At 40.6% G+C, this 27,799-nt stretch overlaps 1 protein-coding gene across 1 annotated transcript in view; it reads right to left on the bottom strand.

The window, feature by feature from the left end:
• The window catches only part of MAP4K5 (mitogen-activated protein kinase kinase kinase kinase 5), an 83,611-nt gene that overhangs the window by 32,879 nt on the left and 22,933 nt on the right, over window positions 1-27,799 (bottom strand). The window contains exons 4-13 of the mRNA XM_077819673.1: window positions 11,220-11,310; window positions 9,979-10,043; window positions 7,784-7,839; window positions 6,314-6,361; window positions 6,167-6,209; window positions 4,483-4,555; window positions 3,481-3,612; window positions 2,876-2,938; window positions 890-971; window positions 101-217 (exon numbers count right to left, since the gene is read on the bottom strand). Coding sequence (XP_077675799.1) covers window positions 101-217; window positions 890-971; window positions 2,876-2,938; window positions 3,481-3,612; window positions 4,483-4,555; window positions 6,167-6,209; window positions 6,314-6,361; window positions 7,784-7,839; window positions 9,979-10,043; window positions 11,220-11,310 — 770 coding nt within the window. The remainder of the gene's footprint in view (window positions 1-100; window positions 218-889; window positions 972-2,875; window positions 2,939-3,480; window positions 3,613-4,482; window positions 4,556-6,166; window positions 6,210-6,313; window positions 6,362-7,783; window positions 7,840-9,978; window positions 10,044-11,219; window positions 11,311-27,799) is intronic.

The following is a 27,799-nucleotide window of genomic DNA, read 5'->3' as shown; positions in this document are numbered from 1 at the left end:
CCCCTCTCTGAAGTGAGAATATAAGTTTACAGAGGGAAAACAGGAGACGACTTTTAAACATCAGCTTTTCAAAACAGGAAAAACACAAATACGTTCTCACCTCAAAATCATCATCATCAGCTTCACTGTAATGTGTATGGTTGTCAGGATTATTTACTTTGTCCAACAGCTCAACTGCTAGAGATCTCGAGAGACCGGGTTGTCCTACAAAACTATGCTAAAAACCACAAAAAAAACAACGTTACAGTAGATTTAATAGGAGGCTTATATTTAATCCTGTACGTCTGGGCTTCAAAAGATTAGCCTAAAGTTTTGCAAAACTTTAAAGAGATTTTCTGAAGAGTATCTCCTGAGCAAGTAGGCCTCTAAAGCATGCATCCGTTTTGGCCTGACCACATTATGCGTCAGTTGCAATTAGAAATTAAGACCTAGTTGTGCAAACATTGATGCATTTGCTTAACTTTATGCATGTAAGTAGTTCCATGGAGTTCAACGGGACTCTTTAGGTGAGTTGAATTAAGCATTTGAGTAACTGTTTTCTGAATCAAGGCCTAATTTTGCCTTATGGGGTGACTAGTAAACAATCTATACAGCTAATTCTACCAAATTGGGGCACACGGTTACAAAATGCCTATCTTTGGACAATTAAAGCTGGACTTATCTTGCAGTGTAGACAGGCATCTTTATAAAATCTTGCCACCAAATAAAACTTTTGTACATTCCATGAGATTCCAATTTCACTTTTGCTGCGTTTGCACAATTAAGCACACTTGTATGATAACAGTGTGAAACATAGCCCCTGTTTGGTGCACTAATGACTTCTTTCTCTGTGAAACAATAGATTTAATGGTGACATTGCAAGTTCTGACTTTTCTTTTTCGACACTTACAGTAAGGAGTCTTTCTGCGGTTGGTCTCTTCTTTGGATTTTTTGTAAGTGCTATTTTGACAAAATTATGGAATGTTGATGACCTTTACACAAAAAGACAAAGAAAAAATTGAATACTTAAAATCAAGTTAAGTTTTCCTGAAAAGGAAAAAATAACGGTCACTTTCAATGTAACTGCTACATAAATGGCAAGACATCTACTAAATTAGAATCCTGGTCAAATATGCCATGGCATTTCAGATTTATACCATTCTGCTGCTGAGTTAACTAGCAGGAGATTACTACTACTGTCCCTTTGGAAAAAACAGTCAAAAGGTCAGATTCCATTTGAAGTCTTATGGCACTATATAACAGAAATAAAAATAATATAGTGAATTAGGTATACACTACAGCAAACCCACAAAATCCAGGCAAGTCTGACACTCCACATTATCTCATGTCACCAGGAGGAAAATAAAATGCACAATGGTGTAAGATCAGGAGAAAGCATCAACCTCCTCTTTCAAATACATGGCTCAGATTTTCAAAGCAGTTCAGATGATTTAACGACACCGCTCTTCTTTTAAATTAATGCAAGACGTGAGGCTGAGTCTCATCCTACAATTTTTACTTGTCTTTCTTGCAAGTGTTTATTTTAATGTATCTTTCAAAGGATAGATTAGCCTGAATTTGATGACTTTCAGGGCACGTTGCAAAACTTATCCCTCAGGTATTTGAAAACAAAAAGGAATTGGACTGGTGGAGGGCAGGGGCTAATTATCTGCTTCTTGGAGGTGGGTTGTACTGAACTGTACTACTGCACCTGGAGTTTTATTTGTGATGTGCTTTTAAGTTATGGCAAGAACGCCTAGAGTATAAAGATAGGTACTCTTACCATGTGCACAAATCTCGGGCGGGGGGGAAGGAAGAAAGAGGTGCAGAGTGCAAAGTTTAGTGCAGAATGCAATTCACAGAAGGACGTTTTTCCAGATGATAAACAATTTTAAGTATCTGCCCGCAGCGATACTGGCAGAATCCTCCTCTCACAGACTTAAGGAAAAAAGGACAGCTACTTGGTCACTAGCAGCATTCTAAGTACATAACTGGGATTAACTGCTTCACTACAGTGAGTCTTGATCACATGCACAGTGTCAAACTAACTGTCAAATGTGTGTTCTGGAAGGAGATTTCTCTCTCTCTCCAGGCAGCAGACCAGGGGGAGTTTTCCTTTTTCTCTGGACCAGCAGAGGAAGAGCAATTAGCATTATGTGGGCCTGTCCCACACAATCAGTTTCCTGCCATTGCAGAAGTATGCGCACTGCTGGACCTCGGTCCTCTCTGTTGCATTTGTTTCTAGGTTCCTATAAAATCAAATCAATTACAAAAAAAAAAAAAAATCTATCTTGCTTACTGGTACATACTGCAGATGTCTCAGGCTAAAACACTTCATCCTCAGGGAAATCATCTTTCAGACCACTGGGATGAAAACTAATGCACAACACTTTTAGCAATGGTTTTCTTCTTCCACAGAGCAATATGAATTAATGTCCCATTTTTAGAGATAGATTGTTTTAAAGCATGATTTACCAGGGGTGAATTATGTTCCAATAAAAACTTCTGAGTTTGAACAAATAATGAAGACTTTTTGGTCACTGCAGAAGTCAAAGCAATTCAAAAATTCATGACTTATACTAAATTTAGCCCTGATCCCGCACTGAGAGCTTCACAGTTCAGACTCCCCTTGATTTAATGAGGCGCTGCATGAACAGGGAGTCTGTTCGCATGGTTCTCACTCCAGGATCAGACTCTTTTGCTGTAATTAAGTATTTTAAGTTTAGCAGTAAGAACTGAATTCAAAGGGACAACTCATGTATATAAGTCCCAAATGTGCATATGTGTTCGCAGGTTCAGGGCATATGCTTATGAACTTCTGACATAAATAATCAATCATTCACATGATCTTTAAAACATGCCCTGAACAAAGGGAGAAAAATTTTATTTGACTTACCATTTTGCTTTTTCCTTGAGCTTTGGAGGTTGAAAGTTACTTTTAGACATTAGAAATAAAGCCCTAAGATAAAGAAAGCATAATAATAATATACAATATGAAAATAATTAATTTTATTCTAATATCTTGAGACTGAATAAAATACTGTACACAGCAGTTCTATTACCCCACAAGAGACAATATGAGCTGATGAAAACCCAAATGAGTTCTGTAGCATGTAACATAAAAGATCTTGTAAGAGACAAAATAAAGCCGTTGATTTCTTTAATTATGGACAGTGTTTTTGAAATAAAATCTGTTTATTTTCTTGTGCAACCCTGCTAACTATAGGGCTACTATAGAGTTCGGGAACTAAAACACTTACAAAATGTTCCGTCCTTAAGAATCGGATTCCAGAATCTGAATCGACATCTTTAAATCAAGACTGGATGACTTTTACAAAAGACGTGGTGCACTAAAACAGAAATTATGGGCTTGATGTAGGAATCCCTGGGAGAGGTTATAAGGTTTGGGTTATGCAGGACAGACTAGACGATTGTAATGGTCCCTTATGGACTATGGTTTAAGAAAATGCTTGAAACGAGCGAGTCTCATGAACAGCAGACCTCATTGGATGAAGGTCAAACATCGGCGGCTGAAGTTCTCCAAGTTCGATTGCTGTTATGCCAACTGCCCAGATATCACAGAGTTGGTTGTAACCGCCATTCTTTTCCACTGCTGCAACTTCTGGGGCCATCCTTAAAATGTAAAATCATCATTTGATTACATACTATAGACCATCACTTCCATAGCACCTCCTTTGACCTGAGGATCTCAAATATCTTTACATGATTACTGTGGAATTCATTCCAAGGCAAAGGGCCTATGCAAAGAGTGTAAATGGGGCCTGATGTGATCCTCTGCACTGGGATGAATTCCTTCCATTAAAAGAACAATGGCACAAAGGGTAAGTGTCTTGGCCAAAATCATGAATTCTATAGCAGAGCCAGGAACAGAACCCAAGTCTTGTGATACCCAGTCTAATCCTCTAACCCCAGCACAATCTTTCTTCTCTCAGTCTGTTTTCTCTAATATGAAGCAGAATACAGTATGCAATTTAAAAAAAAAAATTATAATTTAAGTGTTTTGTCTATATTCAGTCCTCATTATGGCTATTATGCTAATGAGGGATCTCTGTATTAAGGCAATGCCTCAATTCAATGCAGTTAAATTTGCATTTTTATACAACCTAAAAATTATGAAGTTGAAAATGTCTGGCATTTCAAAGCCTTAAATAGCAAAGACTGTGTTGAAACAAAAATAGCTGAAATGTGCTTCTTTACACTGTAATGTCCCCTGCATGGGGGAAACTCAGATGCCTACCATGTATAACAAATGACATTCAGCACTGTATTAGATTGGCATAGGCTGCTGTTACATTGATATTACAAAGCAACAAAATGACAATGTCATCTCTTGCCCAAGCACATTACTAAATCAGAAATAGTTTATACAACTATATGATGTCTGGAGTTAAACATATCTGTATTTTAGAAGCTTAAGTATAATTTGTAAATACTGACTTCACTTTGCATGTAGTCATTCTATGAATCAAAGCAATTTATTACCAGTAAGGGGTACCAATAAAAGATTTTCTCTTCGCAATGGTGGCTGTTATTTTTGCTGCTACTCCAAAGTCAGCTGTAAAACAAAATTACATCATCATTAAACATTTCCTAAAGATTGAATGTTTAATGAAAAACCAACACCACTCTAGGAAGTTACTATAAATCAACAACACACACACATTCCTAGGTAATAAAATTAAGATAATTGTTTACAATGTTAATCTCTCAGGTAAAGAAGAGCAGAAAATTCTAGCCGGACATTTTTTTTTTTGAATGTCTGGAAATTGAAAGTTAGGTTTCTCCAAACTACCTTAAAAATGACCCTGTTTCCCCGCTTACCTCCACCTGTCTTATCACACCATAACTGAATCGTATCAGGACAGAATGGTATATATTCTAATTAATATATACTGGAGGGAAGATAGATTGGCACTGTAGTTATATGAGAGTGCACTGTGTCAATGAGGAAACAACAGGGGAGATGTTTTGTTCTTATTGTTAAGACAAGAGACGCAGTAGGGACTCTCCAAAGATGATAGCAGAGCTACACTGAACGCATGGTATTGCAGATAATCATCCTATGTTCCCAGAGCCAGAAATCATGCCAGTCTAGTTTTGTTTTACTGTATTTACCCTATAGTACCTGAAGAATTGTAGTTCATATTGTAGGCAAAGGATGGCTTGCCAGTAGGTAGAAAATGGGTATCCATGTGTGATCATAGTTAAAGTTGTTAATGGAAACTCAGCTATGAGGTTTCTAGGCTTTCAATTAAAAAAAAATATTGTGTCCTCCTAATATATTGCTTCCGCACACCCACAATGGAGAAGTGAAGTTAGCCATGTGGCCACATTCATTTCTATGTGCTTGCTTTACATATTCTGTTTAGCAAAAAAATCCAAAAGGACTTGTGGCACCTTAGAAACTAACAAAATTTATTTGGACATAAGCTTTTGTGGTCTAAAACCCACTCCATCGGATGCATGCAGTGGAAAATAGAGTACGAAGATTATATATATATATATATACACACACACACACACACACACAAGATGAAAAAATGGGTGTTACCATATCAACTGTAACGAGACCAAATTGGGTCATTACACAAAGTAGAACTATTTCCCCATGCTAATTTTTCCCCTACTGTTACTCATACCTTTTTGTCAACCGTTTGAAATGGGCCATCCTAATTATCACTACACAAGGTTTTTTTCTCCTGCTGATAATAGCCCACCTGAATTGATTAGTCTTGTTACAGTTGGTATGGCAACACCCATTTTTTCATGTGTACATATATATCTATCTTCCTACTGTATTTTCCACTGCATGCATCTGATGAAGTGGGTTTTAACCCACAAAAGCTTATGCCCAAATAAATTTGTTAGTCTCTAAGGTGCCACAAGTACTCCTCGTTTTTTTTGCTGATACAGACTAACATGGCTACCACTCTGAAACATATCCTGTCTTGTATTTACCTAAACAGGAGAAAGGAGTATTCATATCTCATACTCTGTTGATAGTTCTCGCCAGAGTGAACTGCTGTGTAGCTACAATGTAAGTGCAAAAGGTGTCTCACTGAAACAAAGCATCTGAATTGATACCTTAACTTACCACCTTTTGATTGGTTCAATTAAAAACCCCTCATTCATTTTCTATTTTACTAGTAATTTCAACTCAACTTACCTAATTTTATGTCTCCATGGTCTGTTAGCAGAATATTTGCACCCTAAAACAAAACATGCAAAAAATTAATATGCTAAAATAATATTTGGAACATTTTAATGCATTACAAAGTATTAAATTAGTCCCTGCAGTTTTAAGTGACCTTACCTTAATATCTCTATGCATTTTGCCCTTCATGTGCAAATAAGCAAGACCCTACAAGTCAAAAATAAATCTGTAACTCAAGTTTGCCACGTTAACATACTACAAAACAACATTTCAAATTCGATTTTTAACAGTTTAAACTCAATTTGTAGTTTTAATTAAAAAGTGAAAAAATGAACATTGAGATTTTGAGAAAAGGGAGTCCATGGCTTCTGCTCCTCACCACTCCTGATTCCAACACCAACACATGTGCAGACATTTTTAAACAAGTTATATATGTAGCTTTTTGTTAGATATATTTTTAGCTTCAAAATGCACCTCAAGAGGCATAAGATTGATGACTGAAGCCAATAAAGTTTATTTACTTCTCATGTCTAGAAAGATTTCAGCCAAAGTTTGCAAGCCTGGGTGCCTAAATCCACATTTAGCTCATAAATAAAAGTGGACTTGTTTTCAGAGGTGCTTAACACTGGAATCTCTCACTGAAAGTCAAAACAAGTTCTGCAACACCAATTCTTCTTGCTAGCAAAATATTAGCTAAAAGGTTAGGAGCAGACTTGCCCTATCAGATAAGTTTGTTGGCCCATTTAGTCTACAATCAGCCTCTGGCAGTGACCACTTCACCAATGTTTCATAGGAAGGTGAAAGTGTCTTCTATGGCTCCCTTACACAATTAAATATGGATGTATAGAGCATGGATGGTAGAGTCCCTTCCTGACACAAAAATGTCATGATCAGCTTACGCAATGAAGCATGACGTTTCACTATCTATGTTGTGTTGGCTTACATTTCTATAATTAATTATAATAAAACGGACCAGAATTTTAGCTGTCCAGCCATAGAATTTTTCCCTCTACAAAACATTAGAATTCACTACCATAGATTGATTATACAACGCAAAATATTTCCTTTTATTGCTCAACTACTCACCCTCTCTTACTAGGAATTAACTGTCTTCTACAATTAGATTCAGAAATTTATCCTAAACGATGGCTGCACTGAACCATCATGTCAGTTGTACAGTGTATGAGAATAGCCAGGTCAATCTAAAGCCTCAAATCTCCAAAGATTTATACACGATTAAAATAATTGCATTGAAATCAGTGGGACTACTCCTGGGGTTAAAGTTAAACATGACCAGGACTGGGGCTTAAGATTCTGATCCTGCTATACAGGCAGACTCTTATAGCTGTATAAATCCCTTTGCAGGATCAGGGCATATGGGAACTGACATATGAAATGCTGCATTAAAATTATGTAATAAAGTATTTGTTACACCACATTACTGTAATATCCTACTCATTTATACTAATACTGGAAATGTGAAAAATGAATTTGTTAACCCTAGCCATTGAAGCTGTACTCCCAGGTTTACAAATGTAAGTGACGGCACAGCACCTCCTTCTGAAATAGCTTATCTTCCTCATATGTATCAAAAAGAGGCTTTGTTCTGTATCTACAGAAGTACAGTACCTGTAACGTTTCTCTGCATACATATGCAATTTGTAACTCTGACAGTGGTCCAGTTACTGAAAACAGAAGGAGAGAAACAAGTCTTTGGGTTGTAATGCACACTTTACATATACCACTGTAAAACAGTCAACAGACTGGGTAATATCCAACCTGCAAAAGTTCAAGGGACACTTTCAATTTCAAAAAAGCAAGTTGAAAGCCATTTTAGGTGCTACTCTGATAGTGTCTTTCTGTAGTTTTCCAGGCACATTTTTCATTATTAAATCAAAAGAGGGCTACTACCCGACTTCTCCAGTATGAACAATGGAGGGAAACTGCTAATACAGGGGAAACAGTCAGTCAAACTGGGTGTACCCAAACCATCATCAAATGCACAAAGTAAAGAAGCTGAAAAAGAGAAGGAACATCTCCCATACCTCTCAGGTATAGTAATCCTGTGTAGTATTTGCAACAAGAGGTAAACATTTGCCAGAGAACAGAGAATTAAAACATTTTTCAGACAAATGTGATTTTTAAGTTGATGACATCTGCTTGCGCTCTTCATGGAGGTAAAAAGCAGAGATCATTTCTGTTTGCCTTTTAAAATTAGAAATTCAGATCTTTTTTACCCTGGATGACTGTGGCACCTGAAGATTGTTTAAAAACTTGCTTGCATCGACAGCTATTTATATTACACTAAATGACTGAGACATACATAGATGAAACAATATCTCTGCTTAAAATTCAAGAACTCCATCCCTTTAGTTAAGGTCTGAGAAAGCCCACAATCTGCTTTCCAAGACCTCCAACAAGCCTTCCAGCAAAACCAGTGAAGACCAAACCTAACATACATGAAATAAAAAACAAGCAGAATTGTTTAGAAAATACCTTTTTAGTCTTTATTCATCATAAAGGAGAACAAAATGACACACCCTTTTTTTTATCCTTTTAAGCTCACATTCAGAGTTCTCCTAGCAAAATTAGCTTGCCCAGATTGTTCACTATATGTTTAGCCTACTTTTACAGGCCTAACTTGTAATTAAATAGTACAGCTGCAATCTGAGCACAATGTTACTTTAAGAACTTTGATTTTTACAGTCCATGACTTACATGTTTCAATAAATGCAGTATTTATTACTTAATTACTTCAGTTATTAACATAACTTTTTGAATTTAAGTAGCTTGGGGTTTTTATTTTGTTCATTTTTTCAAGGAAAGGGAATAAACTACTCATCCATGTTAACATTTAAAGTGTTAAGATAAAATGTTAACATGGATGGGATGGATTACTTGAGGGCTTTGAAAGTCACATTTCATTGAGATGAACTTCTGCAATGCGTCTCAGAAATAGTTTCCAAGCCTATTAAGGGTAACAGACATTGTGATGTCACAAAAAGGGGGCACGGTTTCATCAGGAAATGTTAATTTCTTAGCAAATGCCACTAAATATGATCATTTTCCAGTCACCTGTAACTAACTTTTCTCTCCCAGGACTGACTTCTCAATAAGGACTGTTTACATGCAAGATTGAAGGGTTTTCTTCAGTCTTTTTTAGAGTTAAAGAGCAAAAATATCTCAAAGCCTTAATGCTGAAAAAGTGTATTTTGTTCACTTCTCCAAAACTAAAAATAGCTAACACATATTTTAACTTAGAAAACAAATAAACCCACAAGCTCCTCATCTCTTCATTCAAACCATGCATGAAAAATTTGAGTCCCCTAAAGAAGAATTTATCAGAAAGCTATGATCACGTGAAGATGGAAAAATAAGCTTTACATTAACTAGCAGTTTAAGGGTTAATTGTTCAATATAATATGGAGAGATTTAGGTACGTATTTCCATTATTTTTAATAGGCTTATGTACTCATCTCCTATTCATCACACTGGAAATATTCCTCCAAATACCTGGTTCCCAAAAAGGGCTCCATTTATTCCTATTTAGGATCTATTTAGAGTAGATGTACTTATTTATTTTGTAACGTTCAGTATAAAACAACAGGATATGAACACAATAGAAGAGTCACCATGTTTATGAAAAGTTCTTGATCAGTTATGCGGAGACCTTAGCCAACGCAAAATAATTGTTCACTTGCAGCAAACGAACGGTAAAATGCCAGTGGATTACCATTAAAATGACTCCCTATTGCTCTGTCATATTTTCTTTGCTTTCCACTTCGAAAAGATGCAAATAAATACGAAAATAAGTTTCAAAATACCATGGTAAATGTCCTGAAGTGATCCACCACCACAGTATTCCATGCAGATCCACAGCTTTTCACGGCTATTTTTAAAAAGTTAAACATAACTGTTAGCAGTTGACAGATCTATATACAGTAGCTGCAGTCAAAAATCATGATTTTATTATTTAACAGCTAGTTATTCGATTGTTATGTTTTCCATTTTCTTATCCCTTGAGGAATTCTAAAGTACTGATGTATCACGAAATCCAGATATACATTTTGCATGTGTTTTAATACATACAAAGCAGGCTAGTAAATATCAATTCTCACTTAGGGTGAAACTCCCTATGTGTCAGATTCACTGACAAATTACTCTGTTGATCAGAACTGTAATATAATTGCCATAACCATGACCTTTTCTCTAAAATAAAGTTCATGTAAAAATACAACTGAGGCATACATTCTATTAACCAGGATAATTTTATGCTATCTTCTAGTTTCAAAGCTTAAAAGGAGGGTTCCTCAAAGATTCTACACCTCCGTTTTTCAAAGACATGTTGGCTTAAGCATTTAGCCGTAAATCCAATTAAAGTCAAATTTGAGTCGCACCTTTCACTTTGAAAATGTAACTCCCCAAGCAATTTGGAGACCAGATCTCCTAGAACTGTGTAGCTAGGATAAGAGCCAGAATATGGAAAAGTGATTATATATATTCCCACAGAGCTCACTGATAAACTGTAGAACTTCAGAGAAATGGAAAATATTCTCCAACTTTTTGTATGGTATTTAACTTGTATACCTGAAAACTCAGCCAGCTGGCCTCACCTCTTCTTTCTCTTCAATATTTCACAGCTGTCTCACCACAGCCATGAAATCTGATCGTTACCAACAATTCAGATTTAGAATATTTACAAATCACAGCTACCCAGCTATACTTTTGTAATAGCAATACCTTTAAATAAAATACCAAGAGGCAGAATTCTTTGGGTAAGTAACTAGCCTATTTTATTTTAAAAGTTACTAGAATTTCAAACCTCCCCACCAACTTGGTGGGAAACCAAAACTCCCAAAACATCAGGCTTTGAGGCTGGATGCATTGCAACAGTCTCCAGGGAGAAGGCTTCTGCCTAGCAGAGATGGTGCAATATTAGTCACTATTTTAAAAGGCAACTAGGAATCAAGAGACCAAATGAGAAGGGGACTGGGGCGCGAGGATAAGGGTGGTACTCCCTGTAGAGGAAGAGTTGTGGAAATGCACACAATTAAACAGGACTTACTTGAGATAGCTCCCAAAGTAGGCTACAATGTTGCAGTGTTTACATTCTTTAACCATATAGATTTCTTGCTGTATCAATGAAAAATCATCTCCTGAAAAACAAGAAATGGCATGGTCACGCCAACAACATACATAAAACACAGACCTATATGTAAATGAGGGAAGTGGGCACATAGTGACCAAGAGCTTGAAAAGGTCTGAAAACATGCACATAATTATGAAACCCCAAGCCACACTGTATTTTGATATTGTGAGCTACAGCTCACTTCATCGGATGCATACTGTGGAAAATACAGAAGATGTTTTTATACACACACAGGACAGGCCTAACAAAGAAAATAACAGAACGTCACTAGCTGTCACCTTCAGCCCCCAACTAAAACCCCTCCAACGCATTATTAAGGATCTACAACCTATCCTGACGGACGACCCAACACTCTCACAAATCTTGGGAGACAGGCCAGTCCTTGCCTACAGACAGCCCCCCAACCTGAAGCAAATACTCACCAGCAACCACATACCACACAACAGAACCACTAACCCTGGAACCTATCCTTGCAACAAAGCCCATTGCCAACTGTGCCCACATATCTATTCAGGGGATACCATCACAGAGCCTAATAACATCAGCCACACTATCAGAGGCTCATTCATCTGCACATCCACCAATGTGATATATGCCATCATGTGCCAGCAATGCCCCTCTGCCATGTACATTGGTCAAACTGGACAGTCTCTACGTAAAAGAATAAATGGACACAAATCAGATGTCAAGAATTATAACATTCATAAACCAGTCGGAGAACACTTCAACCTCTCTGGTCACTCGATTTCTGATCTCAAAGCGACTATCCTTCAACAAAAAAACTTCGAAAACAGACTCCAACGAGAGACTGCTGAATTGGAATTAATTTGCAAATTGGATACAATTAACTTAGGCTTGAATAGAGACTGGGAATGGTTGATTCATTATAAAAAGTAACCTATTTCCCCTTGTTTATTCCTCCTCCCCCCTCCCACTGTTCCTCAGACGTTCTTGTTAAACACTGGATTTGTGCTGGAAATGGCCCACCTTGATTATCACACACATTGTAAGGAGAGTGATCACTTTACATAAGCTATTATCAGCAGGAGAGTGGGGTGCGGGGAGAGAAAACCTTTTGTAGTGATAAACACCCATTTTTTCATGGTCTGTGTGTATAAAAACATCTTCTGTATTTTCCACAGTATGCATCCTATGAAGTGAGCTGTAGCTCACAAAAGCTTATGCTCAAATAAACTGGTTAGTCTCTAAGATGCCACAAGTACTCCTTTTCTTTTTGCGAATACAGACTAACACGGCTGTTTCTCTGAAACCTGTATTTTGATAACTGCTGACCCTTTCATGAGAGTTTCCAACACATCATCCTATTCAATATCAGTGATTCATATATATCCTTCTTTTCACTTTCCTATCTTTTTTAGAAGCTTTGCATGACACCAAAATGTTTCTTGAAGACCAGTGGAGAAGAGCTGGCCTGGCATCAAGAGGTAGCCTGCAATATGATCAGTTAAGACATTAGATCAGTTCACTCACTAGCCAGCAAGCAATGGGAATGCTCTGGAAAGACCGTACTCAGAGGGATGGGAACACCATACAATGCTTTTCGGCAGCTCCTCTGGCTACTTTAGGAAGGAAACTAACTGGTTCTGCAGGGGGTTGTTCTAACTCTTCATTTGCGCGATGGGGAAGGGAGGGTGTATAGTACCAGTGATTCAAGAGCCCTGAAGGTAGAAGGAAATGGTCCCTCCCAAAAGCAGACACCACAAAAACTATTTTTTTAAATATTCCATTTCCAATTAATTCTGGGGGACAGAGTATTGCCAGCAGAGCACTCTCGGTCACTGATGACCAAGAGAGGGGCCAAAGTCAGAGTCCCAAACGCTGAGCTCCTTGCTACAGATGCATTTTAAGATGATGGATCATAGCGGTTATATAAGTAGAACTATGCATCCTCAGCAATGTCTGTCTTGAACACAGGGTAATTAAAAAACACTTAATGCGGCTGTTCTCTGCCTTTGGTATTTCCACCATTTAAATATAAAGGGACCTGGACCAGCTCCAATTAATTTAAATATAATTGGACCTGGTCCAGCTCCAATTAAGTCAATGAGTATCTTTCCACTTACTTCAACAGGGGTTGGATCAGACCCTAAATGATGGGGCACCAACATTACTATGGCCACTTTCTTGCAACGGAAACCAGGAAAAGAGGGCACAAAGGGGCTGGTGATGGTGCTTAAGGAAGAGTGTGATTGGGGGCCTAATTTTGGAAGGTAAATTTTAAATGCATGTTCTGCAGCCAGATGCTTCTTTGGCAACAGATGCTCATTTAAATTCCAAGACAAAACAACATTAAGACGGAGTCAGGTTGAGAGCACATATCCACAACAAGGGTAACAGGTAACAAGGGTTACAGGTATTGCAGTTATCTCACAGCCTAGCATTACAAACCCCGGAAATGAAGAGTTAAAGTTACACTTAAAAGAACTGCACAGTTAAGTGACCCAAACAACCTTAACTCTGCCCTGTCGTGACATCATGTAACAACAATGATGATGATGAAGGTATCTGTACCCAGAGTATAGATTTAAAAAAAAAATGGCTTTAAAAGACATCAGGGTATTTTTTCTTTGCTCTTCCATGATGCCACTACATGCAAAGTTAAGGCTACAGCGAAGAGCAGAAGCAAACATACCAACCCTGAAGAGGAAGGTTCTTTGAGGGGTTTTTAAGACACTACCAGGGGGTATTTCCTAACAACTGAGACAAGGCACAGGTATCCTCTGAAGAATGCAAGCAAATGGGAAACCTTCAAATACAACTGGCCAGTTCGAATAAAAGATATCCCAAAAGAAGAGCTTTAGGAGACTAGAGTGTTTGGACTCCCCTCTCATCTATCCTACACGCTGAACCTAAGCAATAATACTTAGCAAATGTATTGAGTGAGGCCCACATGGCTATTGATCGAATAAGCATTGATATGGCCAGTCAGGTCACAGCAATCTGAAATGCAGCCAGACAGCTATTTATACATAGTCTTATTGTTAACAGCATTGCTCAAGGAAGTGGTGTGAGGTGAAACAAGAAGTGGAGAAGGTTGTCTAAGAGCCTTAGTCTGCTTCAAGTAAAACCACAAGGACTTTTGAATGTTGAGTATATGGAGAAGGGCCTCACTGGGGTGGGAAAGCAAGCATGGAAAAAACATTGGCAGCACAATGGGTTTCTGGGAAGGTAGAACTCAAAACGTCACATTAGAGAAGACTCTTCGAGGTGCCTGAAGCCAAGCACCTGGGATAACCATTCTTTTTTGTTTATACATTGCAAGCTAAATAAATATAATAAAGTAGTTTCTATAAACCAGATGATCAAGTTCTGCACACATTTTGTACTGTACAGGGGAGTTACCCCATGATTACACTGAATTTTGGCATGAATTCATGCACCTGCCTAAAACTATTACTGTGAACAGAATAATTTTGGGTTCGAGTCAGGTGGATTAATTCACTCCAGTTTCTCTGACAAATTTTCTACAGGAAACTGTTAAAACACTTAAGTGTAACAGACCGGAGTATTTCAAAATTAATGTCATTTTTAAAGAAGGTCAATATCAAATCCAAAAGAGTAAGTCTGAAGGAAGAAATCAGCACCAGGAAGGCATTAACTTTCGCTAGATAACAATATTTGCAGTGTTGTTATACCCTTGTTGGTTCCAGGATATGAGAGAGACAAAGTGCTGAGTAATATCTTTTACTGGACCGACTTCTATTGGTGAAAGAGACGAGCTTTTGCACATCACAGAACTTTTCTTCAGATTATGAAGCTCGAAAATTTCTCTGTCACAGATAGAAGTTGGTCCAATAAAAGATATTACCTCACCCACAGTGTCTCTATAGATGATATCAGTTCTCCAGCTGTTTGCATCACATCAAATGATGCCAAATCCCTTGTTAACAGAAATGTCCTCACTTCAGAGGTCGTCACTAAGTACTGTCTATTCATGAACAGAGACTTGAATATACATGGCACTTTTATTTCAACGAGATGATCAAACAAGGTCCCAGCCCTAAACACCTCACAATCATAGGTAGCAGCCTGAGTTGCCCTTACAGAGGCCTTGCTTAGCAAAGAGGGTTTTAGAAGGGATCCAAAGGAGGAGGTAGGAGGTGCTTGCTGGATGTTGAGAGAGGTTGTCCTGAGTGTAGTGGACAAAGAGAAAGGAACTGTGAAGAATGGAGCAGTAGGGAAAGACACTTGGCTGGAGTACACAGAGGATAAAGAGAGGTCATATGTAGAACTTTAAAGGGAGGAAGAGGTGGAATTTCAAAAGAATAAGGAAATTAGTGCAGACGTTTAAGGGAGAAAAGCAGAAAAGCTGCTAGAATAATGGAAGAGCAAGAGGCTCTAGGTGGCAGTATCTTGGACAGACTATGAAAAGGAAAAGATGGGGAGGCCAAGATGAACTATTCCTTAACCTCGTACTGGAATGAAGCGAAGAAAATTATCAATACCGCATGACAATAATACTTGCTCTCAACATTTCATTTGGAGGAAGACAGCAACCAAAAATAAGAACCTGATTTTAAGCAAAGTAGCTTGCAAAACAATTTACTTCTGGTTTAGTCATCAGAGACCACTTTGTGCTAAACAACATGTTATCGGAAAAATGTACTTTTGTCTGCTCATATGTTTGCAATTATAAGTTATGCAGCATGCCGAGCAAAAAGCCGGTTTGGGGAGTTGTTGTAAATCAAGCAAGCAGCACGGTGACTCACTGCAGCTTGCTAACGTTATGTAATTGTATCTATACAGTTAAACATACAACATACAGAAGAGAGGATGTCACAATATAAAGTACTTTCCCCAGATCAAAACTGGTGGTTGAACCTGCTCCATTTGGCTCAACAATCTGCTCTTCTCCCTGCCAACTGTGCTACAGAATAGATTATTATAATCTGTCACCATATCACCTTGCGCTGCGATCCCATCCAGAACTCACAAGCTAAGCAAGTTAGGGCCTCTCCGAGAATCACTAAGGCCCATCTACACTAGAGAACGGTTCCAGTTGCAATTAAAGTTTTAAAATTAGCCTAACTAGCCAGTATTAGTTCTCATCAGCCATCCTAGATCTGGTGTTGGTCCATCCTGGATCCACATACACAGAGCACGCACCTCTTTCAAGCAGAGGCATAATGTCTATGGTTTACAGGGTATATTCGCTCTTGATCACATTTTCATTTGTTCCACTGCCCTGCTATGAATGGTACCATCCTGTGTAAGGAGCCACTCATGCACCCCGAGAAGCCACGGATACACCTACACCCTTGCAGCTCCTGGACTGACTCTGGGTTACTGTTTATTTTTCAGAGATTCCCCCTGGGACAAATAGATAGTTATTGTTTTAATAAAATAGTATTTGCATAATCTCAGTGGTGCATCATGGGATTAGGGGTGTATGTGCGAAGAGAGAGATGGGATGGACAGAGCTGAGAAAAGCCACAGCAGCTCTTGCGCCTGCATGCAATTGAGAGGGAAGGGGTTTGACTGGGTTGCCAAAGACATCACTTCAGATTTGGGCAGGAGCACTGGGAGACTAAAATGCACCCTGCCAGCTAGTTTGCCAGCACTTCTGATCTATGCTAACACTGTAAACTGTAACACGAGTTAGGAACCCATATTAGACTTGCTGGCAGAGGGGTAACAACTGATACAAAGCATGTCTTCAGGTCAGAAGCAGCTACACACAAACTAGCTGCATAACATTATTTGCCTCATGGGTGTTATCTATTTTGCCACAAGACGCCAGTGTAGACGGGGCTTCAAAGGTGCTGGAAGAAGTGGCATTTGCAGAACCAGTGTGCCAGCATCAAACTCAAGGCAGTGAAATGCAAGTGAGCAGTTTGCACCATTTGCAGCCGTTAAAGATATCTCTCGTGTTTTATCAGCGTAAGGGTCCCCTGGCAAAATTCCAGCTCAGGAAACGACTAATGACTTGAACTCTGCCATTTTTCAAGTGTTTGTATTTGAACAATTAGAGCTCCCAGAAAAAGCAAGGGAAGTTTTATAACAATTCCTCTCTGTATGCAAACTCCACAGCAAAGCTGCCCAAGGTACAATATCCAAATCTCACTAAACCCCTAGAGAAATTTACAGAGATCTCCTCATCCCATTCAATATTAGGAAAAAAATCATTCCAAATCCAGTGTGTGAATCCAATCAGGGGTCTGATCTGTGCTGATGACTGATACAGGTTTCACAAGGTGCAGATTTTTATTTTAAAATGGAATTTAGTGCTTTGACCTCCCCTCCCAGAGATATGTGCAGATATCTGGCTTCTGATTGGTAACCACATTGCTCGTCATCTAAGCTAACATAAAATCTGTTTAGAACTGATCAATACAGCAGCTTTAACTTTTGCTCTGTGTAGAGCGAAAGCTTGTCTCTCCCACCGTCAGAAGCTGGTCCAATAACAGATATTACCTCACCCATCTTGTCTCTCTAATATCCTGGCGCCGACACAGCCATAACGATGCTGCATATATCACCCCCTTGGACAGGTCTAGCTTTCCAGAACCTCAGTGCTGTACCCAAGGTTCCCTTCGTAGGCCCTCTAATGTTTAGGAGATTTGCGGGATCACCTTGTGCCTCTCACTCCTATGTAAGGCAGCTACACTCTGGTCCTGGCTAGAGGATGGGTGGAGCAGAATGAGACTCTTCCCAAGGGATAAAGTCAAGATGTGGTTGCTGTTGATGGAGGAGGAGGTTGTCTTTGGCCTGATGGCCTCCATCTTAAAGTTCCTTCAGAGCGGTGAGACACATGATCCCTCTGAGATGTGGTGATCCCTGTCAACCCTTCCCCCTGGCTGTTAGTTAGCTAGGGAGCAGCCTGCCACCACCCCTCACTGGGATTATTGGAAGGAACTGCATGAGGTAGTCAGTTTGAGTGGCTTCAGGGACTTTGCCCAGGGAAGCATCAGTGGGTGGGAGGCTCTGGGAGTGTAACACAGCCGCCCCAGCGGAGCTCTCTCCTCCTGGGGATTTGCAGCTGCTGGGCGCTGGCAGGCCAGAGAGATCAGCTCTGGACTCCATGTCACAAATATTGCTGGGGCTAGGGTCAATTAGTCTCACCTCAAACCACTGGATCCCATTACTTCCCTCCCTCCTCCATATGCATTCAGGCCCCTGAACCTCGCACAGCCATGGAACAGCAGATGCTTCCCACCCCAGTCTGCCTTCTTCCCAAGTCTCATGCTTTCGGGTCACTGTTGCTTTCCATTCTGGCTTCTGAACTGTCTCATCCCCAACTTTCCTCCCTGTTTCATCTTGTCCTCAATCGCTTCCCATGCTGCTGCCTTCTTGATTTCATTAATTCTGTACCAGTCTGTGATGGGGTGTGTTTGGCCTCCGAGACACCCTGCTGGGCCCCACGCTCCTACAATCCCTCCCGCTCCCCCAAGAAGCAGCGAGCTGAGCAGAAAAGAGCAGCAAAGGAGGGTTCTCTAATCTTACCTAAAGAAGAGACTCCAGAGCACCCATTTTGGAAACCATAGACCCAGTCTTCCAAGGACTAGAGAGGCTAGTAATAGCCAATCGGGCCTGCTGGCCCAGATAAAAGGAGCTGCCTGGCCTTAGGAGGTCAGTTCCCACCTGGGACGAGAGGGGAGAGGAAGGACACTCCTCTTTGAGCAAAGGGACCTGAGGGACAGCCAGAGTTTGTTTTCTGGTTGAGTTTTGCATAGCTGGGTTTGCAGGGAGAGAACCTAAGAACCTTAGTACTGAGATAACGGTGAACCTACAGGGTCCAGGTAGGAAGAGGCTCAAGGAAGAAGCAGCAATGAATTGAATCAAGCATTACATGGCTGCCGTTTATAAGGTTCTTGGGCTGGAGCCAATATTAGTGGTGGGCCCGGGCTCCCCTCCTGGCCACACGAAGTGGCATAAACCCCAAGAAGGGATGGAGCCTATTTGGGAGCCTGAACAAAGGGCTGAATTTAAGTGGCCCAGAGCCAGGGCTGAAGACCCTAGTGAGAGCAAATAGACTGTTGACTGACTCTTTAACGCCCTGGAAGGGTGTCATTCGGACTGCAATATCACTCCCAGCCAAAATGAGGCACTCAAGAGGTGAGTGCCCCTTCACACAGCCAGTAAAAGGTTAAGCTGAGAATGGAAAACATATAACCGAGACACATAGCTATCTGACATAAGAATAGTTAATTATGAGAACACTCATAGATGCATAATATGTAATAATCAAAGTAATAAAATGACACTAGATTTCAAGAAATACATTTCACAGCACTTGGTATTTTTATTGCATTAATTTAAATTGTGCATTACCGCATGCCTTCTGCATCGCAAATAGCAATTAAAAACACTATGTTGCTTCTGTTTTGCTTTCTATATATCCTGAAAAGAGGTTTGTTTGTTCAAAAGCTCATGAATATGGTACTCATGAAACTGAAGGTTACGGTCATAGAGATTAAGGCCAGAAGGGAGCACTAGATCACCTTGTCTGACCTCCTGTATATCACAGGCCACCAACCCCATCCAGTGCCCCAAACTAACCCAACAACATAAATGAGACCAAAGTATTACAGCCCATAGGAGACTAGACCATTATATGCCAGAGACAGAGAATAGGAGGGACCGAGGGGCATCAGTGCTTGAGGGCCCCACATGCCAGGGAAATGGTTATACCCAGATAAGCCTGGCAAGTGACCCACACGCTGCAGGGAAGGTGGAAAAACCCACAAGACCACGGCCAATCTGACCTGGGGGAGAATTCCTTCCTGACCCCGTATATCGTGACCAGTTAGACCCCTGCCTATGCAAGAAAGAACGAGCCAGCCAAGCCCTTGAGAGAGAGAATGTTCAGCGCCAGTTCAAAGCCATGGCCTACCCTGGCAATGAACCACCTCCAACCATATTGATCAATTTGCTTACACGACACCTTACTCGAATGCGCCGTCTCGCTCAAACTCCTACAGTATGCCCCTAAAACTACAATTCAAGTTCTGGGTGTGTCGTAAGCGAAGAATGATCTATCATGTCAAATTGCATAGTGATCTTGTTTAGTGAAATGATATCTACCAGGATTAGAATGGGACCAGACTAAGAGTCAGCATTTGAATCCAAGTGTCAGAAGGGAAAGGCTACAGGGCCAACACCAGACCACTTCATAGCTCATGAAGCTTTTAAAAAAAAAACAAAAAAAACCACCAACCTAACATGGTCACACACTACGGACCAGATTCTTAAGTACAGCGAGGAGGCACTCAGCACAAGGTGGTGGTAACAAACCTTAAAGTTAAAGGTAACAAAGTCATTTTCATACTCTTCCGATCTTAGGGACTGCCAGGGCCAGTTCAGCCACATGTTAAATTAAAGCAGTCTCAGGGTTGCTCCTACTTACACCATCTGGTAATGGCCCCCTAGGGACTGCTACACAGCCAGGGATTGCCAGAGTAGACAATGGTTGTTCCAACAATATCTCCTCACCCTCTTTCAATCCCCAACATATTCCTTATTAAGGCAGCTTTCCAACTCCTACATACTGCAGAATGGGCCAAAGAGGCCAGAACAGTGGTTGAGGATCTGGCTGTAATAGTTCAACAGATATGATCAAATATTTAAAAAAAAGTGACTTCAGAACGTGAATCACAAAGTGCAGAAACTAACATTGCAAACAAAACACCCTGTTCTGACTTTATGAAAACCAAACACCACACGTGTGTACAGTTATTTGCTATGGCAGTAAAATCTCCGAACTTCCAACTTCAATCAACATAGTACAAGATACATCAATAGTCCAACTTCAAATACAATAACTAGCTTCTTTTGCCCCAAACAGAATGTTTCTACAAGAAAAATAAAGACATCAGACCAATTCTCCCTAAACCAAATGAAAACCAGCAACTAGATACTTCAGTAAATTTGTAAAGGGGTCTATTTAGAGCATTACAAACATAAGGCAAATATTCCCAGTGTTTTTATTTAATGGTACAGCAGTATTTGCAATGTAGATTCCCATTAATTTCAAAAGTAATTTTTACTGTATTTTCCTAAAGAGAAGGCTCCGCAGAGAAGAATTATACTGACAAATAATTGTCCTTCTGCATCTGCTATTCCATCAGTTCATCTGCTAAACCCATACAAGGAAGTGGCTTTTGTGTTTCACATAATTTTGGCTTCTGCACAGGTCTCCTGAAAATACTGAGTACAGTGAGAATTAGTTTCTGAAATTGAGCTGGCTCTCAAGTTATGTGAAGCATTTGAACTCAGTGAATATTGGGAAATGTCACTAGCGTGCCAGAATGTTTTTGGCTAAATGCTCTCCAGAGTCTGTGCCAAAAGAAGTGAAAAACACTGTCTAGTCCAATTTTATTAGTACGGTCTAAGTAACGGGTAGCTGAGCTAGCACATTGCACAGACGGTCAAATAAATTCAGGACTGAAGCCTTCTAAACGGGGGGATGAAGGCGGGGGTTAGTTTCCTTTGTTTAGAGGAAGGGGACAAGCCAGGTGGAAGAAGAGATTTAACAATTTTGCAACCTTAGTTTTACTTCCAAGTTTCTTTTGCCTGCTAATCCAATTACCACCATTAGATTGGTAATGGGAACAAAACACAAACCATTCCCATCCTAAAATTAAGCAGTGTCTTTCTCTGGGTTGTCTTCTCTATGGGTCCCATACCCCAGTGAGAATTTCTCAGCTACCACCTGATTTTGGGCAGCCTTTTTTCACCTCTGATTCAGTGCACATGGCTGGAAGTTAAAGCTAGACAAATTCAGATTGGAAATAAGGCATACATTTAACTGGGAGAGTAATTAACTTTTGGAACAATTTACACAGGGTCGTGGTGGATTCTCCATTGTTAACAATTTTTCAATCAAAATTGGACGTTTTTCTAAAAGATCTGCTTGGGAAGTTCTCTGTCCTGTGTGATACATGAGGTCAGATTAGATGATCACAGTGGTCCCTTGTGGCCCTGGATTCTATGAATATATAAATCACTTGCTCCATCATTCTTTCTTTTCCTCAGTTGCTTCCTTCCTCTTCTCTGAGGTCCCCTATTATGGTGACCATCCCTCTCAGCTGAAAAGGACTGTACAGAACTCAAAGTTAGCCAAGCTCCTTCATTTCTCTAGTGTCAGCAACATTCAGAATTTTTAACAGCACATTATGAATCTCATCTCTAGCTGTGTCCTCCGGTCTAAATGCAAAGACTTAGCCCCCTACCTCAACCACCAAATGTTCCATTCTGCCTACTTAGATACTCAAATGTCTTCAACGCTGTACTGAAGATACCATATTTGCTACACTCTGGGTTTGGGTTGAAAGGAGTTGTATTCTCTGCAAGAGCTCCAAGATTAATTGGAAGAGTTTTTCGCATTGACCTGATGCCAGGGCTGACAGTACCACAGCCTGACTACTGTTTAATCTGAAACGCCACTAATATATTGGACAAAATCCATTCAAAACTTTCAAAATAAGTAAAAACTTTATATAAATACAAAATCTCCCCCAGAGCCAATGCAGAGATTTTTAATAAGATGAGTGTGATATGTTGAGACAGCCACGTCTACCTGAAAGGATGTGAGCTGCTGCATTCTAAATAGACTGCATCATTGAGGCCATGTGAGCAAACACTTCATAGAATAAAGAAATACTGTAATCCAGCCTTAAAAATAATACCCCCACAAGGTCTTCACCAGCAGTCTGTGCAAGCACCTCCTAAGAAGGAACTCATGCTAGCAATGGTTTGTAATCATCTAAAAAACTTGAATAGAAGTCACTTGCCTGAGGCAAGTCAGGCTAGCAGTACAGTGAAATTTACAAAGCTATAATCACCATTGCTAATTACAGTAGTATTGTAAGCAGCAGTGAAATGGGTCACGTGGTTGTATGTTTCACTCTGCTACTCAAAGTGAAGTGCACAGGCAGGGACAATCCCTAGCTTCTGAAGGTTCTTTCCCTCCCCACACCTCCCTCTAACAGCAGAGGATTAAGTCCCTGCCTCACGGCTTTCCAAGCAGCACATAAAAACATACAACCATCTGGTCTATTTCATTTGGATCAGGAGCAGAAACCTAAGGGCTCAAGGGGGACAGTTTTACTGCATTCATAGTAGGCTGAATCCACCCCTCTCTTCTCCATAAAAGACATTGCCCTGCCTTCTACTAGCGCTACATGGATGATACCATCATCATCTGGACCATGGAACAGAAGCCCTTGAGGAATTCCACCATGATTTCAACAATTTCCATCCCACCATCAACCTCAGCCTGGACCAGTCCACACAAGACATCCACTCCCTGGACACTACAGTCCTAATAAGCAATGGTCACATAAACACCACCCTATACCGGAAACTAAAAGTTGCAATATTACACCAAAAAAAACCTTCAAAAACAGACTCTAACGAGAGACTGCTGCACTGGAATTAATTTGCAAACTGGACACCATTACATTAGGCTTGAATAAAGACTGGGAGTGGATGTGTCATTACACAAAGTAAAACTATTTCCCCATGTTTATTTTTCCCCCCTACTGTTCCTCACACGTTCTTATCAACTGCTGGAAACGGCCCATCTTGATCATCACTACAAAAGGTTTTTTTTCTCTCTTGCTGGTATTAGCTCACCTTAACTGATTACTCTCATTACAGTGTGCATGGTAACACCCATTATTTCATGTTCTCTGTGTATATAAAGTCGTCCTACTGTATTTTCCACTGCATGCATCTGATGATGTAGCCCACGAAAGCTTATGCTCAAATAAATTTGTTAGTCTCTACGGTGCCACTGGTCCTCCTTTTCTTTTTGCGAATACAGACTAACATGACTGCTACTCTGAAATTTGGCCTTTAACTCTCTCACTACAGGCTGGCAGTACCTGTTGGGCCTCATCTGCCAATCCACAGGCCTTGTGTTTGACAGCAGAACCTGTTCTCTGCAGTAAGTATGATGCCCCCAGCTGAGGTTACGATTTAGGGTACATCAGCTGAGGGTGTTGGAAGAAAGATTTACTGCCTCTTGATGTATTATCTAAAAGAAAACGTGGGTGGATAAAGCTGACCAGAATCTATGTATAAACTAACGTTGACTCTATTTTCCTCTCCTTTAACATCACATAATTAGAAAGAGCCCTAGCTGCATTTTACATGTGTAAACAAGAACTTCCTATTTTGCCAATGAACAATTGCGAGTAGCAGCACATAACTAGAGGCCCCAACTGAGGTCAAGCCTCCATTGTGCTGGGCACTGTATAGACACAAAGTATGAGACCGTCCCTATGCCAAAGAGCTTACAGTCTGAACAGAGAAATCAGCAAGAGTTGAGAGGACAAGAGGCACAGAAAGGTGAAGTGACTCGTTCAAGGTGACACAGCAAGACAGAAACAAAACTGGGAAAAGGACCCAGGTCTCCTGGGTCCCAGTTCTCTACCTCTCCAATATCTAAGCAGGTAATCAGCTCTAGTTTGGGATAAATGGGCTCCGAGAGTGCGACTACTAGAATTAAGGTGTTTATGTAAAACGATGCAGGGGCTGAGTCAGAGCCACAGCCATTAGAATAGAGTTCTAATCATCCAAACCTAGTCAGACATGCGCTGGGCTGGATTTGCAGAAGACTCAGACTTTAAGGTCAGAAGGGACATAAAGAACGGCCATACTGGATCAGACCAAAGGTCCAGCTATCCCAGTATCCTGTCTTCCAACAGGTTTCAGAGTAACAGCCGTGTTAGTCTGTATTCGCAAAAAGAAAAGGAGGACTTGTGGCACCTTAGAGACTAACCAATTTATTTGAGCATGAGCTTTCGTGAGCTACAGCTCACTTCATCGGATGCATACCGTGGAAACTGCAGCAGACTTTATATATACACAGAGAATATGAAACAATACCTCCTCCCACCCCACTCTCCTGCTGGTAATAGCTTATCTAAAGTGATCATCAGGTTAGGCCATTTCCAGCACAAATCCAGGTTTTCTCACCCTCCACCCCCCCCACACAAATTCACTCTCCTGCTGGTGATAGCCCATCCAAAGTGACAACTCTTTACACAATGTGCATGATAATGAAGTTAGGCCATTTCCTGCACAAATCCAGGTTCTCTCACTCCCTCACCCCCCTCCAAAAACCCACCCCCATACACACACAAACTCACTCTCCTGCTGGTAATAGCTCATCCAAACTGACCACTCTCCAAGTTTAAATCCAAGTTAAACCAGAACATCGGGGGGGGAGGGGGTAGGAAAAAACAAGAGGAAATAGGCTACCTTGCATAATGACTTAGCCTCTCCCAGTCTCTATTTAAGCCTAAATTAATAGTATCCAATTTGCAAATGAATTCCAATTCAGCAGTTTCTCGCTGGAGTCTGGATTTGAAGTTTTTTTGTTTTAAGATAGCGACCTTCATGTCTGTGATTGCGTGACCAGAGAGATTGAAGTGTTCTCCGACTGGTTTATGAATGTTATAATTCTTAACATCTGATTTGTGTCCATTTATTCTTTTACGTAGAGACTGTCCAGTTTGACCAATGTACATGGCAGAGGGGCATTGCTGGCACATGGTGGCATATATCACATTGGTGGATGTGCAGGTGAACGAGCCTCTGATAGTGTGGCTGATGTTATTAGGCCCTGTGATGGTGTCCCCTGAATAGATATGTGGGCACAATTGGCAACGGGCTTTGTTGCAAGGATAAGTTCCTGGGTTAGTGGTTCTGTTGTGTGGTATGTGGTTGTTGGTGAGTATTTGCTTCAGGTTGCGGGGCTGTCTGTAGGCAAGGACTGGCCTGTCTCCCAAGATTTGTGAGAGTGTTGGGTCATCCTTTAGGATAGGTTGTAGATCCTTAATAATGCGTTGGAGGGGTTTTAGTTGGGGGCTGAAGGTGACGGCTAGTGGCGTTCTGTTATTTTCTTTGTTAGGCCTGTCCTGTAGTAGGTAACTTCTGGGAACTCTTCTGGCTCTATCAATCTGTTTCTTTACTTCTGCAGGTGGGTATTGTAGTTGTAAGAAAGCTTGACAGAGATCTTGTAGGTGTTTGTCTCTGTCTGAGGGGAGACAACAGTGGCCAATGCCAGGTGTTTCACAGGGAATGAACAGAAAATCATCAAGTGATCCATCCCGTTGCCCATTCCCAGCTTCTGGCAAACAGTGGCTACAGATACCATCCCTACCCATCCTGGCTAATAGCCATTGATGGACCTATCCTCCATGAATTTATCTAGTTCTTTTTTAAATGCTGTTATAGTCTTGGCCTTCACAACAACCTCTGGCAAGGAGTTCCACAGGTTGACTGTGCGTTGTGTGAACAAATGCATCTTGACCATCTAGCCTGACCTCCAAGAAGGCCTTATTGATTTTTAAGATGGGTTCTGCAGACAAATACATTTTAATTTCTAGATATCCATTGCTCACAACTTGTGGGTACCTTGCAGTTAAAAAAAAAAATCCAGGAAACAACAAACATAAAATCCACATCTTACTCACTAGCACGAGCATGTGCTCTCTCTCTCTCTGTGTCACACACACACACTCACTCCCCCCCTCCCCTCCATCACCCCTCTAACGTCTGTACTCCTTCACTGAAGAAGGCCACAAAAATACTTTGGTGTAAGGGAAGAGCACATGCAGAGTTGCAGCTTTCAGCAAAGAAGGTCCTGCATCCCACACAAAACATGGGGCAAGAGATCAGGCTGAACAAGTTGTGGAGTGACAAACATAGAAAGGATACGTGGAAGATAATTATAAGGAGGGATTTGAAAGTGAAGAGGGGAGCAAAAAGTGGGATATTAACACTGCGCACTCAGGGGTGATACAGATTACATTTTGGGAGAGGAGTTGGAATTCTCTCACACTCCAGGAATAGGTTAATAGTCTCATCCCAATTTCCATTGTGGACACCCTTCCTGATTTCACCTCTCCTTGCAGGACTTCAAGGTCAGTCTTCAGATCAACAGGTATCCTGGGCAATGACTTATCTTCTCCTGCACCGGGATAGGGTGGTGATAGGAGAAAATCTACAGCGCTCTCATCAGCCCAGGATAGAAAAATGGCAGCACATTAACATGCAGGGGTGAGAGAGACGGTCTTTCCTAACACAGCTAGATGGGTATTAGCCAATTCCCTCAATCTGAACTTGCACTCCCCCTTACCTCTCCGCTCTCACACAATGACTCACGCAGACCATGGGAACCGAGGAGGATGCAATCAAAGGAACTGGGACAGGAAGTCATGGCTGCCCAGAAAAGCATCCCTAGCACGAAGCTTGGTGGAGGTGAGGGACAAGAGGGAAAGGACAAGAGAGATGGAAGGCAGCAACACTGCCTGTTCCTCTCTGCCTCTCCCACAGAGTATTTTTTTTTTTTGGGGGGGGGTGTGCCTGCAGGAGAGGTTTGAACACTAGCTCTGTAAACAGACATTAATGTACAGGCTATTCTGTAACAATTTATGGGGGGGAGGGGAGAAATGCCTCTTGCCTTTAAACTAATAAAACAAACCGTACTGTTATAAATTAATAGCTGATAGATAAAATAGACA

This window comes from Eretmochelys imbricata, chromosome 6 (genome assembly GCF_965152235.1).
Source record: "Eretmochelys imbricata isolate rEreImb1 chromosome 6, rEreImb1.hap1, whole genome shotgun sequence".
Taxonomy (NCBI): Eukaryota; Metazoa; Chordata; order Testudines; family Cheloniidae; genus Eretmochelys; species Eretmochelys imbricata.
This window is presented reverse-complemented; position numbering and strand designations above follow the sequence as displayed.